Source organism: Rhinolophus hipposideros, assembly GCF_964194185.1.
Source record: "Rhinolophus hipposideros genome assembly, chromosome: 1".
Taxonomy (NCBI): domain Eukaryota; kingdom Metazoa; phylum Chordata; class Mammalia; order Chiroptera; family Rhinolophidae; genus Rhinolophus; species Rhinolophus hipposideros.
The window spans coordinates 66,745,552-66,762,024 of record NC_138047.1 but is presented as its reverse complement, the minus strand read 5'-3'; the positions used below and the strand labels follow the sequence as shown (position 1 = coordinate 66,762,024).

At 31.3% G+C, this 16,473-nt stretch overlaps 1 protein-coding gene across 5 annotated transcripts in view; it reads right to left on the bottom strand.

The window, feature by feature from the left end:
• The window catches only part of CCSER1 (coiled-coil serine rich protein 1), a 1,122,213-nt gene that overhangs the window by 901,897 nt on the left and 203,843 nt on the right, over positions 1-16,473 (bottom strand). For all 5 annotated transcript variants that reach the window (XM_081047475.1, XM_081047472.1, XM_081047474.1 and 2 more), the window contains one exon: positions 4,218-4,311. In XM_081047475.1, the coding sequence (XP_080903601.1) occupies positions 4,218-4,311 (94 nt within the window). The remainder of the gene's footprint in view (positions 1-4,217; positions 4,312-16,473) is intronic.

Genomic DNA, 16,473 nt, shown 5'->3' with positions numbered 1-16,473 from the left:
TCTAATGCATCCTTTGGAGCAAAAATTAATGTAAGACCCAGTTTTATTTTACTGTAATATAATATGAGACCGGGTCTTATGTTAATTTTTGCTCCAAAAGATGCATTACAGCTTATTCTCCGACTAGGTCTTATTTTGAGGGAAACAGGGTATGAGTAATATCCGGAAAAAAAAAAGTTTTCATGCATTTCAATGCATCGGTTTTAACACAAAGAAATGTACCACCTGTTATAAGCAAAGTGCCTTAATTAATTTCAGAATAATAGGTACTAACAAAACATCACTTAAAATGTCACACAGAATTTAGATAATAAAAATTCAAATCAGAAAGCATATTTTAAAATAATATATAATAATGATGAATCATTAAGAAATTGAGCACAATGAAAAAAAACAATGATATGACTAACTCTTTGACAAGGAATTAAAACTAAGATTTCGAGAGAAGTAACTGGTTTGTAGTGGGCTCCTATTTTATTCTAGACAACTTTACATATAAATAGGTCACCCTTTTAGGTAGGATGATATTTCAAGATAGATACCATTATCATTTTACAAATTAGGAAAGTAGGCTCTGAAAGACTGGATCGCTTGTCCAAGGCCACTGTAGCAAAACTGGAATTCTAACTTGGATGCAATTGTCTCCAATGTGGCTGTTCTCTTTTGATATTAATTTGCAGTTTCTTTACGAGTCTTTAAAATACGTTTCTTCTTGAGAGTTCTTGTGAGGATTAATTTGAGATACTGAGAAAGAGAGCATGGCTTATTATAGGTATTCAGTTTTCCTTTCCTTTCAACTTAGATTTCCAGCTACTAATTGCTAAAACTTATACACAACCGACTCCTAGTGTTAACATAGGAGCCAAGGAAAGAATTAGAGAAATAGTATTTTAATTAATATGTTCCAAACAGGAAATACCAAAATGTGTTTCAGCCTTCTTTCCTTTTAACTTTAACTCAATTAATTACGATGCTTAACTGCCAAATTAGCCAGGCACATGTTTCCCATTAGCTTCTACCACTGTGAAGGTAATACTACTAGCAGCCTAAATAAAAATGTTACCTTGTTCTTGTTTATTTCAGAAAATAGTTAAAGATTAAATGCTCCAAAACCAAAACTCAAATTCTTATTCTTATCTCTTTATCGAACAGTACGCACTGCTTGATATTTAACTGGTTGTTGATAACATCTATTTGTAGAAAAGTTATCTTATTCAGTTACATTAGGGGTGCATTTTGCAGAGTTCATTATGGAGGACTCATCAGGAAGTAACATTGTTGAACATGAGATATTTTATTAGGCTGTAAGCTAATTATCTTATGTCTGAGAAAAATGCTTGACAACATTTACTTTAATTATTCTCAACATTAAAATTATCCGAGGAATATGAACCATAAACAAGGAACTGGATTTAATTTTTGTATTAAGCAAAATTCTCATAAAGCTCCTAGCTTTTGCTACACTGCTGTGTTACCACTTAGACTACGTCTACTGAATATCATGCCACCAGCTTGTACTGTAAGGAGTTGCTGAGGAAACTGTTCTTGATATAAATAATTTATATCGTATTAAGACGTGAGCTAAATATCTTTCAGTTCTTAGTAAGAAGAATTTCATTATTTTAAAAAGGAATTGATTGGTTGACTGAATGATTGATGGCATATATTTTTAATCATGCAACTGGTTGTGTTTCTTTCTTCACATATGACTAGTAGAGCACCCCAAGTAACATTTTCCACTCATTGTGATAATACCAGTATACATTTTGTGTGCCAACCTCACCTGTGACTTCATCTTATTTATCATATCCTTCTTTTATCATTACACTATTTGCATTGAATGAATATTATTTTGCAAGCAAGAGGATAAGTGAGTCTTTATATTTTTAGGTCATTCTTTGCTCTTCATCATGGTTGCCTGCCAAACATAACTGAGATTACTACAGTACTACACTATAATTCTTTTAAATTATTACTTGGTTTTATTTTTTATTGTGAAAATCTTTAAAAATGCACAAAATAGAGAAAATTGTATAACTAATGAATAAACCTTTGACGTCAAGCACCATTTCCCTTCTTTGATAATTTTCAACAAATTTTCAACTTCATTTTTCTATTCTTATCTCTACATTTGTAGGTAAAATAAATATGAGATGCCATGTGTCTATTTAAAGAATTTTCCTTAAAAAATAGTCCACACTCAACAAAATAATAATAATTCTGTAATAATTCAGCTAGTTCTCAAATTTATCTGATTAACTCATGAATATCTTTCTATAATGATTTTATTTTGTTCAATAGATATGCCAATAAAAATGTCACATTCCATTTCTTACTTTTAATCTACAACACCCATCACCTTTTTGTCATGCCATTTCTTTGTTGAAGAAACCAGACCATTTATCCTATAGAATTCCCCACATCCTATATTCGGTTGCTGTCTATCTCATCATGCCATTTAACATTCCTTCTCCCCTTAAGCCAATATTTCCTGTAAAATCATAGTTTAGTCGAGGGACTCAAAAAAATTTAAGTACTTGTGAGCAGAAGTGCTGGTGCTATGTACTTCCTTAGGCATTGCATTAAGAGGGACAAAACGTCTAGTTCTTATACTTTTAGTGATGTTAAGATGAGTGTGTTTAGGTATTACCTACAAGTCTGCAAGTCTACCATCACAGCAAAATTCTCCATCAATAATATATCCTTAAAATCTTGCTATAGCACATATACACCTTATTATTCCTCTTAATAGCTTAGTATATCATACAATAGATTAGTATAATAACTTAGTATAATATACAATGCTTCATATAGCATTGCATATTCAACAAGTGTCCTATTTAAATACATTTAAGGTAGTTCCAATATTTTGTTATTACAAATATTTTTCTATTAATAATTATTTGAATACAATACTTTGTATATTTCCACTCTATTAGGGATAAATTTCTAAAAGCTGGATAGTTGGGTCTAAAAGTAAATAAATGGATTTATAGATTTGCTAGATGTTGACAAATTTCCCACCAAAAGGGTGTGTATTCTCACCACGTGTAACTATTTCATGATAAATACACATGAATAACAAAATTGCATAAGGTATCTGCATAAAAGTGAGAAAAATCTATATTTGTAAAAGAATATCAACTCAACTGTAAGAAGAACATTTCAAGAAATGGTTATTCTAAGTTTGTATTCAAATAAAAGAATTTCAAGTAGCTTCTTATTAAACTAAAATAAAGTGTAAGAATATAAACATTGTTATTGCCTTCTTTTGACAATTGTTAATATGACATTACCTATAACATAAAAATATTGCATGAACAAAAATTCAGCATAAAATATTAGAGCCTGAAATAACCTTAGAGATTATATCTAAATCCTAGTAGTTAAAAATATGGACACTAAAATCCAGGAGGTTGATTTTCTCAAATGTATGCAGTAGGATCCAAGATTTTTTAAGGTCCAATTTAATTTTATTTCTACTTTATTTGAAAATGACTGTGTTAAAGGAATTATTAGTAATAAAAAACAAAATAAGTAAAAGCTTGCCTCTGTAGCCAATTATCTAAATTTGAATGAACAATTATTCCCTGTAACCTACTTCAAATGGAGTAATTTTGCTATTTGGAGATATGACTTTGCATGCTTTAATATAAAGTATTACAAATATAATAGGATCCATTCTTAATTTATACAAAAATTTATCTCATACTACTGTATGTGTATATATGTGTTTATGAGTATGTGTTTGTGGTGGCTGTTGGTAATTATTAATTTTGAGGTCAACTTTATTGCATCAACATTAACCTTGCAGTTATTACTGACGAGACTAAGTTTTCAAAAAGTAAATCTAGATCTACACACTCTCCATTTGGTTATATAAAATGATGAAAACTGGGATTGTAACTGTTGTTTTCTTCAAAAAGAAAATAACTGCTTTATTAAGTGTTTAATTAGAATGTCCTTTTTTGAAACAACTTTCGTTTTGTAGGGTTTTGCATTTTATTTTACATTTATCTTCCATCTGGATTTATATTTCCATAATAGATTTTAAGATCACCAGAATCATGTGTTCATGATACCTAGCAAGTGTCTTGCACATATACAAACTGGAGCTGAAAAGACGAAAGGCAGCCTAAACAATATTTAGCTCATCAATGAAATATAAATAAATAGGATCGGTGTTGTAAGATATAGCACATCTATTCAACACTTACCAGAAGGATGAAGACTCTGTTCTTCTAAAAATTCTAGATCAAGCATTAGATCATCTTCATCCAATTCACAAGATCCCAAATTATTCAAAACATCCTGATGAAAAAGCAAAATCAATAATTAGAGACAGAAATACTGAAAAACTGAGGAAATATTCACATGTAGATGCCACGAAGCAAAAAAGAATTCATATTAGAAGTGAAAAAATTTAACTGATACAAGAAAATATTTGACTGCCTTTAAATTATCAGCCCAATACAAATTTTTAAGAATTATTATCAAAATATTAACTTTTCCATTTATTGGTATGCTATTACTAAAGGACATGTATAATTAAACAGACATACATATGAACAAGTAAGAAAGATTAAAATACAGTAAAGTATTTTAATCAAAACTTTTTTAACTATCATGAAATAAGATTTTGCTCTTTAAAAATGCACAAAGAGAATTAAAAGCTTTCCAAATGCATAGAAGTCTGTGCACTGAAATTTTAGATGATTTTTCTAATATTTATCTTTCATATTTGTGTAACATTCTTCTGACACATTTAGAGAATTGTTTCTCAAACAAATTTTGTACACTGTGAGACATTAACTTAGACCATATTTGGACTAGTTATCGTTTCCCAATCATTTATGATAGACTAGGAGGAATGAATGGAGGAAATAAATACCTAGTAGATTAACTGATTATTGATAACGTGAAGACACGTCAAAATGGCAGTCATCTGCGAACCAAGGAGAGAAGTATCGGGAGAAGACAAACTGCCTACACTTTGATCTGGTACCTTTAGCCTCCAGAACTGTAGGAAAATACATTTCTATTTGTTAAATCACCCAGTCTGTACAATTGTCTTAAGGAAGCTCCAGAAAATTAATACAACCAACATTTAGAAAGCAATAAATGTTGAACAAAGAAAGAAAAGAAAGAAATGAGTGCCTGGCATATAACTGCCATCTTTTTTTGCTGTTATGTCAAGTAAGAACATCTTCCTCATGGTAGGCTTCTATGGTTTGTACAGTATTTTCCCCTTTTATTTGGAACCACCCTACTGAATCCATCTAGACACAGAAAAAGTTACCAGGTTATTACATGAGCCAAACCCCCTGTTTGGAGGGAGTTTATTTGTGGATGGTTCAAGATGGGCATCTTAACCACACTTGCTGGTCAGAGAGTAGTTTTATAGACATGGTAAAAATTTGTGTTTGTGTGTGTGATAGATATCGCAGCAAAATGCTATTGTATCAGGGACCTTGGGATTCATTGTATGGCTAAGACCATTTTAAGTCTACTTGAAAAATGAAAAATGTCATAGTATTAGATCACCTGTTTCCTGGTACCAGGAGGTCCTGAGATCCAGAGGATACATGATCTTTTCAAGACTGGACTATTCAACCCTCTTTTTGATTTTGTAGTTAATACATCCACCCACAGTTTGAAAAACAGAGTTATTTTTTTTTAACAAGGAAATAAAATACTTATGAAACTTGCCACTGTTCTTCGAACATTTAATTTAAGATACACAAAATGAACAACTTAAACTTGGAAAACTCACTACATTGGTATAATTTAATTCTCATTTTGCAGGTGACTCTTGACATTTGGATTAGCAGGGGTCCATTTACTACTGGTCTAAATGAACTTTTTTTTTAAATCTACCCACTCTAAATCACACTGCTTTAAATCTTGCTTACTAAGGAACGTTTTTGCTAGTATAGTGGAGAGTATTTGAAACTGGTGAAACTTCATGATAAAAGGATAGTAGATGCAGCAACACAATGTTACAGGAAAAAAAAAAAAATCATTGTGACCTCATAAACCTAAAAAGAAATATCTTTTCCAGATCACTCCTTAGAAAAGACCAGTAGCAGCAACAACATTTTTGCCCTCAGCCAACACTTATGGACAATTCAGACACTTGTTGCCCAATATCCACCAACACAAAAGAACCAGGAGTCCTCAGTTAATAGGGAAAAAAAAGAGAAAGAAAGAAAAAGCACAGAATATTTCTAGAACATCCTGTTGTTGCCAAAAAAAAACAAAGTTTGTCTAAAATAAAAAATCAGAGGCAGTTTTGAAAGGCTAAGAAAAGTAACCCTAAATGGCTTCTCCTTGGCTAATTTCTGACATAACAAACATTAAGAAATGAAAAATAAAAACTGAATCATTATGACTAAATGAAACAATTTGAGTCTGTTAAAGGCTAACAGTGTATAATACTCAAACAGAGAAGTTAGTGTGAAGGATATAAAGAAGCACTAATGATATACACACAAAAACCACAAACAAGATAGAATCTTTTAAATTTTTATTGTTTTTGTTAGTTATAATAATATATGGATTTCTTGTAATTATATGTACATTTATAATATGAAGACATATATTTCTTTTCATGTGTGTAAGGAAAGACTTGCAAGTAAAGTAGAAGCATAAAATACAGTTGTTCTGTGTCAGGAATAGAAAGGACTTACCAGCCCTAACAGTCACACATAATAACTAAGTAGAAAAGGAGTCCAACATTTAATTAACACTAATGATCATGCCCAGTTTATAAGGTGGTACAACTGTGTGTTTCAGATATTTGATAAATTACTGCACTATCTAGAAGTGGTTAACTAGGCAGAAATAATCTCTCAGCTCCTGGTAGATAAAAACCTAATAGGTCTCCATAATAAAGATATAATAATGAAACTCGTTTTTTTACTAACATTAATATACCAGGCATATATATCATACTAACAGAAAAACTGTTATGTATGTTAACACAAGCCATTGGAACTTAAAAAGCAAATTATTTTGTGAGGGGACATTTATATTGCACAGAATTAAAAGTTAGGCATAAACTTGTAAAGGCACAAGGGCGTATAATAAGTAAAGATTGATTGAAAAAAGAAAGCCCATTCTGATGGTCAGTATACTGAGTTTAAATCCTCTGAATATACAGCAAATTACAATGACTAGATAAAAAATTGTCTAGTAAACAACGTGGAATATGCAAATATAAGAAACAACTTTTTTTTCTTTTTTTTAAGTCTGTATGGTTACTAAATACTATGGAAGTGCAACAATAGACTCAGCTATTTTTGAAATTGCAGGGAAATGTGAACATTTTGATATCAGCAAAGTGTAAGAAGCAAAAAGATAAAAAGAAATGAAAATTTTTGGTATGAGCATATTTGTAACCAGTTTTAGGGAAAGCATAATGATTTGCTTTGGGATGCTTGTGATATATATAATAATTTTCTTCTCTAAAAGTGGCTAAAACATTTAACATAAGTTGATATTTTAGAATTGGTATTTTATTAAAACATTGCGAAGAATTTGATTATGTAAAATTTCAACCAATGTTTAAGTGCCATGGAAAATTTAATACATATTCCAGTTTATCAGTATGTAGGATTTATGTGAATACTTTGAGAACCACTGATTGTTTAATTGTAAGGAAACACTAATTATTTACTAAATTTGTAAGATTAACAAATCGGGTATTACATCAACCATAATTATTACTAAGTATTCTGTAAGCACATATTTAAAATTCTGTTTCCAATACTGATTACTCATGTGATCTCCTAAATGACTGCAAGCCATTATAGTAAACTAAAAATTATTAATGAAGAAATAAAAAATTAATTTTCTAAACCCTAAGGACATAACAATGAACTTAATAGGTGTGTTTTCTTTTCTCATAAACCTTACAAATAACTGTCTTCTAATAAAGAAATGCCAATCTCTTTGACATATAAAATAGGTATTATCATTTATAAATCAGGCTCTTGTGTTTTGGTACTGTGAATCAATTCTCCAGAACCTGGTTGCTATTGGCAGAAATAATAAAATCAAATTTTGAAGCTACAAAGTTGAGAAAACAAGCTCTGATCACTACATTAATAGGTAACCATTCCATAAGGTCCATTCTAAAGCAACTGTTTAGCCTTATCTGTCCCTTTATTACGATAAAGATGACAATTATCATCTTGCTAAAACTAAAGAAAGCTGAGACATGTCACTACATAATAAAGTATTGCTCAAAAAAGAAAGAATTCTATCAAAGGAGATTATTAAATTATTAAAATATCCTTAATTGTGGTATTATAAAACTGTCATTAATGTTATTGCTGTACTATTACACATTAGTTAAAGGACTTTCCAAACAGGCTTAAAATATTTACAAGCAAGATGTGGCATCCTGATCTAGACTTCAATAGTTGTTTATGAATATTTAATGACACAGTAAAACTATTCTGATTATTTGGTCTAAAAGTGAAGAGAGAATTATTCAAATTAATAAGGGATAGTTTACTCCAGTCTGCATTCTTCTTCTAGTCATTCTACATTATCATCACGTGCTATGATATACATTTCATTCTCTGCCAATCATAGGAGTCTGTCTCCACATTGAGTGAAAGGAAAATATTATTTTATTATCAAAAACGTATGAGGTAGCAGTGTACAAGACCCCTAGTCTAACTTCCCTGTGTGTCTAAATATACATTCTGAGACTTGCCTTATAATAACTATATTCTTTTTTTTTTTTTACATGGGAAAAATTATAAAGTCGACTAACCTGATAAGTATCTTTAAATAATTCATATTACCCCCAGAAAGATAAATTATGTGAATTCTAAAAAAAGAGAGATGTAAAAGTGACAAGGTACACACATCATCCAAAACAGGCATTGGAACAGGCTGGGAACGTATAATTTGACAATAGTTGGATTGTGCACACCTATATATGTAGTGGAGAAGAGAAGATAATACACAACGGCATGCATATATTTTTAATTTCATTGTTATTTTTTTGGGAAGAGAAATTAACATGATGATATTTTATAATTCCTACTCTTAGAATAGTTACCTGGTTTTGATTTGTTGGTTGTATAAGAAAAGATAATCATTATGATAGTTACCTCCACCTTTCAACAAGGCAGCCATAAAGTATTTCCAAACACAACTTTCTCTTTGCTAGTTACTGATTTTAACTTATAGATTTCAGTAGCTCAAAATATATTTTCAATAAAAATGTTCAAAAATTCATCTTAATTCTTAATCCACCCTTACTCAGAAGGGTTCCCACTATAAGTCCAAAAACATACATTCTGCAAATATGAATGGTGATCTTACATTATTCATTAAAATGACATATTGCCATAATAAATATGAGCATAAGACAATATTTTGTTTTGATTATTATTGTGTATTTTTTGTACTGGTGAAATATCTAGCAAAATGAGATTTTAAAGCTATGCCAAGTTTCTAATTCTTCCCTTTATACTAAAAGTAAGCAATTCTATAAGTTATTCCAAGTAGCACAGTACTATTTGAGCTTCAGGACTAAAATACTGAAACTCAAATATCATGCTATATTTCACTTTTTAGAAAAAGTTAACATTTGTGTAGATTCATAACACCATAATTTTACATGGATTTTAAATTAATAGCTTAAATTCATACACAATATAAAATTAAACTCAACATTTTCTTTTAATCTATGTGAGGGAAGAAATCAAAATTTTGTTATTAAGTAATAAAAATAGAAAACTAGGGAGTGTAAATATATCACATAATTAGTAAACTTCATAATTCAAAGTTAAAATTTTAAGGATTGCTGTTAGTTTAAAAAATGCATTTTTTTGGTCATATTTAAAATATGGAAAAAAAAAGATGTCTTTTGGGTTCCATTTTCATGACAAAATAGAACCAATGTCACAGACATCCTATCCTTGATTCTAAACCTAACTAAATCAGTTTGTGTCATTGTCAAAAGAAACACAAATAATTTGATAAAGATTAGAGATTTCAGAGAGATCATTATTTCTAGCCTTCATTTTCCTTTATGAACTAGCGGAGCTGAGCATTCCACAGTTATGAAGTGCACTTCATTATTTCCTTATTGTGTGCCTATCAACCTTTTTCCAAGAACCATTCTAATTCTTCAACTTCCACTTATAAATTTTTCTACATACTACTCTGAGATTACTCTCATTAAAGTATTTATTTGAATACATTCCTTTATTGTCGTAACACTCACACACTCACAAAAGTCAATGGTATGCGTCTACAGCATAAATGCTAACTCTCTTGAAAGTCAAAACCCCACAATACAATTTCTACTTACCTCTGCAAAATCTCTTCCCACAAGTTTATTGCTACAAACAAACTCATGTATTGATTGTTCTCCAAAAGTTCCATTTAAGTTTCTTGTATTGCACTGAGTCTATCCCCTTGTTCTAAACGCCTAAAAAGTAATATAAGCTAAAAACATATTCACTCTTATATCACAGGCATGTTTTACAATACTACTTATAACAAGTGCTAACAAGTGTTTCTTGATAATGTTAGGAAAGCTTAAAAGTCTTTCTCTAAAACATTCCCTTTCTGGGCAATATGTGCTGGTTCTCCTGGAACATAAGACCTCCAGCTGTACTCACACTACGCAGAGTGTGAGAATAATTCAGACTACTCCTTGTACTTCCTGCTAGAGAATCGAGAAAAACATATAAGACTGTGTAAATCTTTGTGTTGCATCCAAGCAGAGAATTCTTATGCCTTCAGAATCTCTAGCATTGTATCATTATAGTGTATGGAAAATAATATCTCATTTACCTCAGAATGTCTTATGTATGATATAATAATAATAATAATAATAATAATAATATCTCATTTAATTGTATGGCAATGAGGTATCACATCACCGAACTATTTTGATGAAGAACATTAGTGTCTGTTTTAAAATATCAATTTTTAAAAACTATTGAATATTTTGAGAAAACCATGTGATCCAGAAAAAGCACGCATGTGTAATACAAAGGAATATTTTAAAGGCTTTTCATAGCCCTACACTAATTTAGTTGTCTTAGAATTTCTAAGGTGTGCGTTTTTTTTTTTTTCAAAGTTGTCATTTTGGCCTCATTGGAAATGCTTATTTTTCATCATTATCAGTGTATATGAATCTGAAAATTGTATGAGTCTCCCAACACTTTAGTATTCCAATGTATGCTGGATTGGAATTTGCCCAAGAAAACATTATACGAAAGCTTGTTAAACAAGTGACAACAGTGTTAATCATAAAGCAAATTGATCCTTTCCAGAAGAAGATAGCTGCTCTAGAGAATACTGGGTATTTTTAGGCAGGTAGAGTTTTCATATATTTAGGCCTCAAGTTTTCTTCTGGCTTTATCTTTATATATAGGACACTATGGAATTAATACTTGACCAATTTAGAAATTTAAAATTGTCATAATTTTACTTCTAAAATAGGAATCAAATTTTACAATAATATTTACTGTGTCAACTTTGTGTTAAATAATACCGTATAGTGGGAAACCAAAAGACTGGAGGTTGATAAACCTGATTTCTAACCCCAGCCAACCACCAAAACATCTCTGACAACTGAAGCAAACCATAACCTGCCTGATGCAGTTCCCTGAAATAAATATTAGAATGGTTATTCTCTACTAGTAATTCCACCCAAATCTAAAATGTTACCATTTATAAGACAGCTATGAACTTCTTTCCTATGATAGTATGCTATTCAGACTTACCCAAACTACAGTCTAAGGGCAGAGTTCCCAAAATGCTCTGACTTCTGACACCGACAGCAAGTTTGGAGCGTTCACAAAAACCCTCAAGTGCAGTATTTCGTAGAAAGGACTTACAGAGCTCACTGAAAGCTATACTCACGATTATGATTTAGTGCAGGGAAAGGATACAGGTCAAAAAAATCAACCAAAGAAAGAGATGCATAGATTAGAGTCTGGGAGGGTTCCAAATAAAAGTTTCCTTTGTGCACATGATGTATTACTCTCCCAGCACTGATATGTGACAATAGACGCAGAATATTGCCTACAAGGAAGCTCACGAAGCTCCACATCCAGGTTTTATTGAGACTTCATTACATAGGTATGATCAATTGACTGATTGACTACATGTTTGATCTCAGCCTCCAGATTGTCGGATGTCAAATGACCTGAAGTTTCTACTCTAAATCACATGGGTAGTCTTTCTAGCATGGCCAGTCCCACCCTAAGACTGTCTGGTGTTTTAGCCCTGAACAAAGATTAAGTGTGGCCAGACCCCCCTCTAAACAAAATACACTCATAGGTATAACACAGATTACCTCTCAGAAACTGAGAGCCCTGGCCCAGAACTGCTTTGGGCAGGGCCCAATTCTTCCCTATACATATACAGTGTTTACATAGATGGTGAATAATTTGTGATCTAATTTAGTCTTAAAGTATTTAAGCTTAAATACAAAAAATAATTATGTCATATGATTCTTTCTCTACTTTGTCAAATTCCAGAGTCATGTCTGCAGGTTGGAATCATCATTGTGATCTTGGTTTTCTTTTACAATCAATGTTCATCTTTTAACAATAAATAAATAATTCACTAAAATAATGTGTACCAAAATATTGTATATATAGCCTGGGTTAAAGTCTTACTGGTTATTTTCTACATATTTTCTATATTGGATCCATAATTATGGTAACAAAAATTAACTTATTTCCTTATTCAACAATATTTATTGAGAGCTTACAAACTGCCAGGAACAGTATAAATTCCAAAAAATAAATGAGAAAAGTTTCCTAATCTAGACAATCAATGCAAACAAATAAACAAGATAATTTCAGCTACCAATAAAAGCCATTTTTTAAAAAGATTAATATAATATTTACCAGTTGTAGGAGACAGCTACTTTTCATGAGGTTGGCAGGGAAGACCTTTGTAAAAATGACATTTGGGCTGAGTCATGAATGGCAAGCAAACATGAAAATCAGAAGGAAAAACATTCTCAGCAGAGGAAACAATACATGCAAATCACCTAATGTGGGTGTAAGGTAAGTATACATTAGTAGGGCAGAGAGAAGGCTCTAATGGTTGGAGCATAGAGGTGAGATGAGAATGGTACAAGAGGAGATAAGAGAAGTAAGCAGCATGTAGGTCATTTGATAATACCTTTTGGGCAGGTCAGAAATTTAGATATCATTGGAGAGTGAAATGATTAAATATACATTTTAGAAAAATCATCCTGCCTTTTCTGACAAGAACGCACTGCAAGAAAGCATTTTCTAATGGATCCTAACAGCCAGGAAGGCATGTATTGTTTTACAGATGAAAAACTTGAGGATTAGAAAAATTAAATAACTTGCCTAAGACCATGCCACAAAAAGTGGCAGAACCAAAATTTAAACGTAAGTTGCCTGAAGAATAAAAGTCTCTCCACTAATTTTCCCTTTACATGACATGAGTGTGTGTGTGTGGGGGGGGGGGTGAGGAGGGTATTTTTAGAGATATTGAAGGTAATCCACTCAAATCCTCTCAAATACTAAGAATTATTATATATTTATTGAAAAGGCTAGTAAGCATTTTACTAGATGTTTGGACACATATAGATGAGCATGTATATTTTTTAAAAGGGGGTCTAGACTTGTTTCCTTAAAACTTCCCAAATGGGTATGCCCACAATTTTGCTATTTTCGATGAAATCTCAAACAAGTTAACCTCTTTGGGCCATAATTCACTTTCTTGTAAAATAAGGGCAAATCATCTCTGATAATCTACTTTCCCTATCTGTAATTCCTTTCACATACAAAAGATCCTTAACTATTCTGAGATAATGTTAAAAAAAGTCTAACCTGTCAAATTTTGCTTGACATGTTCTTTCTTTTTCACAGTCGCAAATTAAACTGAATTTCTATCTTATATTTACACTTCCATCAAGGTCCAATTAATAATATATTCCTTTATGGAAGCTCCCTCATCTTCAGGTGGTTACATTAATTTCTGTTAAACACATGAATTACTAACATTAATTTATTTCCATGTGGTTTATGATAATATTCTTATTTACATCAACATGAAAATAAATATATGTATTATTCTCTCTTTGTAACTCCTGCAATATTTCCCACAGGCCTACAGACTAATACTTTAATTCAATCAATAATTATTAAGAACCTTCTATATATCAGGTATTGTGCATTATCTTAAAGTTTGAACTTGTTAAATAGGATACTGTAATACATAAATTAGAGCATTTTGTGACTTAATAAGAAATCCATACTTATTTAAATAATTTGTATCTTTTACTGGTTATAAGTATCGTATTGAAGCTATGTTGAAAAGTAATATAATTCCACTTACTGGGTCATTTTCATATTAATGTACTTTGTATTAAGGTACAAACAAATATATCCTCACAGGCAGAAGTAGCACACCATTTGCAGAATATGAGATGTTATCAAAAGCTATGGTGAATGTTTAAATTAAAAAAAAAAAAAAACGTATTACTGTAAAAGACACATTGCCATTAATCCCCCTCAAAATGTTCCTCCTCACTTTGAACACACTTATCCCATTGTTCTTGCCACTTTCTGAAGCAGTTCTGGAAGCCTTCTTTCATGAGTGTCCTTTAGTTGTGCTGTTGTGGCTGTTTCAACACCCTGAAACGATTCAAAACATTTACCTTTCATGGCCATTTTGACTTTGGGGAAGAGTCAGAAGTCACATGGTGCCAGATCCAGTGAATAGGGCGGATGAGTACACAAGATAATATTTATATTTGACAGAAATTGCCTACCAGAAGCAATGTGTGCCACAGAGCTTTTCCGTTGTGATGATAAAACACAGTGAATGCCACTGCTGAGTACCATCCAATAGAAAGATAGGGATCTTCAATATGGAAAGCAGTGCATGGAACCTTAGTAACAGTGTGTGACAAGTTTCAACTTATTCAGTACAGTCAGTCAGGTGTGAGCTACGGTTGAGAGAAGGTGTGTTTAAAGTGTTCCGTAAATGATCCCACATCATGACAACACTGTGTCACACATCGCTTCTGGTATATGGCAATTTCTGTCAAATAAAACATTAGTGGTATGTCCTCATCTACCTTATTCAATGGATCTGGCACCGTGTAATTTCTGGCTCTTTCCCAAAGTCAAAGTGATTCAGGACATCGAGGCAGCCATGACTGTGCAACTAAAGACACTCACCAAAGAGGACTCCCAGAACTGCTTCAGAAAGTGGCAAGAATGATGGGATAAGTGTGTTCGAACCAAGGGAGAGTATTTTGAGGGGGATTAAGACATTGTAAAAATTTTACTGTAAAAATATTTATTTAAAAATTCATCATATTGTTTGATAACACCTCATGCCTTTTCTTTTTCCTTATAAAATTAGAACTCCCTATCTATCTATTTGAAAGATTAAATTTGTATTCCTTTAAGTACTGCAAATAATAGTATTTTAATGAGTAAAATAAAACAGTGTTACGTCATATAAGAGAAAGACAAACATTTCAGCAATATTAATATAGAGAGATATAACCAGTTATGAAGTGCCTTAATATCAAAAGGAATATCTTCAGTTTTAAATATTTATAGTGCTCTATGAAGATATATAATCTTATTTCCTATTCTTTGAAGGACCAGTTTAAAACACAATATTGACAGACATTCAATAATAAAAACACATTTAATCACAAAATAAATATGTTCATAAATATCAAGTGCCTGTCAATATGAATTTCATCTAAAATGTGGAGAACAAGAAAATATCATTAGAAGGCAAATTAGAAAAATAATTATATAGATGATGGTCCAGCCATAATAGAGCTGGTTCGTTTCTTCAGTTTGGCATGTTTGCTAACTTATTTATCTGATGTAAAGATTTTCAAATGCATTTATCCTTCTGGTTAGAAAATATAAAATTTAAAAGACATTTTTATTTTTTCTTAATCACTTGCAAAGTTAAAGACAAAATTGGAATATTCTATCCTGTTCACCCAATTCACATCAGTTTTCTCTGCATCTAGTCCATAAAAAGAGTGTACCCTAAGGAGGTGGGAACGGCACAAGAGGACTTATAGAATTCTAAACAAATGAAGTGCTTAATAATTAGCAGAAACCTACTTCAGTACTTAAAATCCAGCAACATAAACCAATCAATTCAACTTCATTAATGTATAAATTAATGGGATTTATGATATAATGATGGAAGGTGTATGAATAATGATGAGGATAAAGAAAAATAAGTTTAGAGAAACACCAATTAAACAAACAACACTTTAAATCAAATTATAGTTGGTTTACAATACAAAATTATAATTTTCTTTCCACTGGCAACTCATTTTTCTTCCATTCTTATGAATAAAGATTGAAATTTACTTCTATGACTATTATCCTAAAATACATTCATTAAGTGCATTTTACCCTTCTTTCTTTTTTTCTCTTCATAGCAATAAGATCATTATTT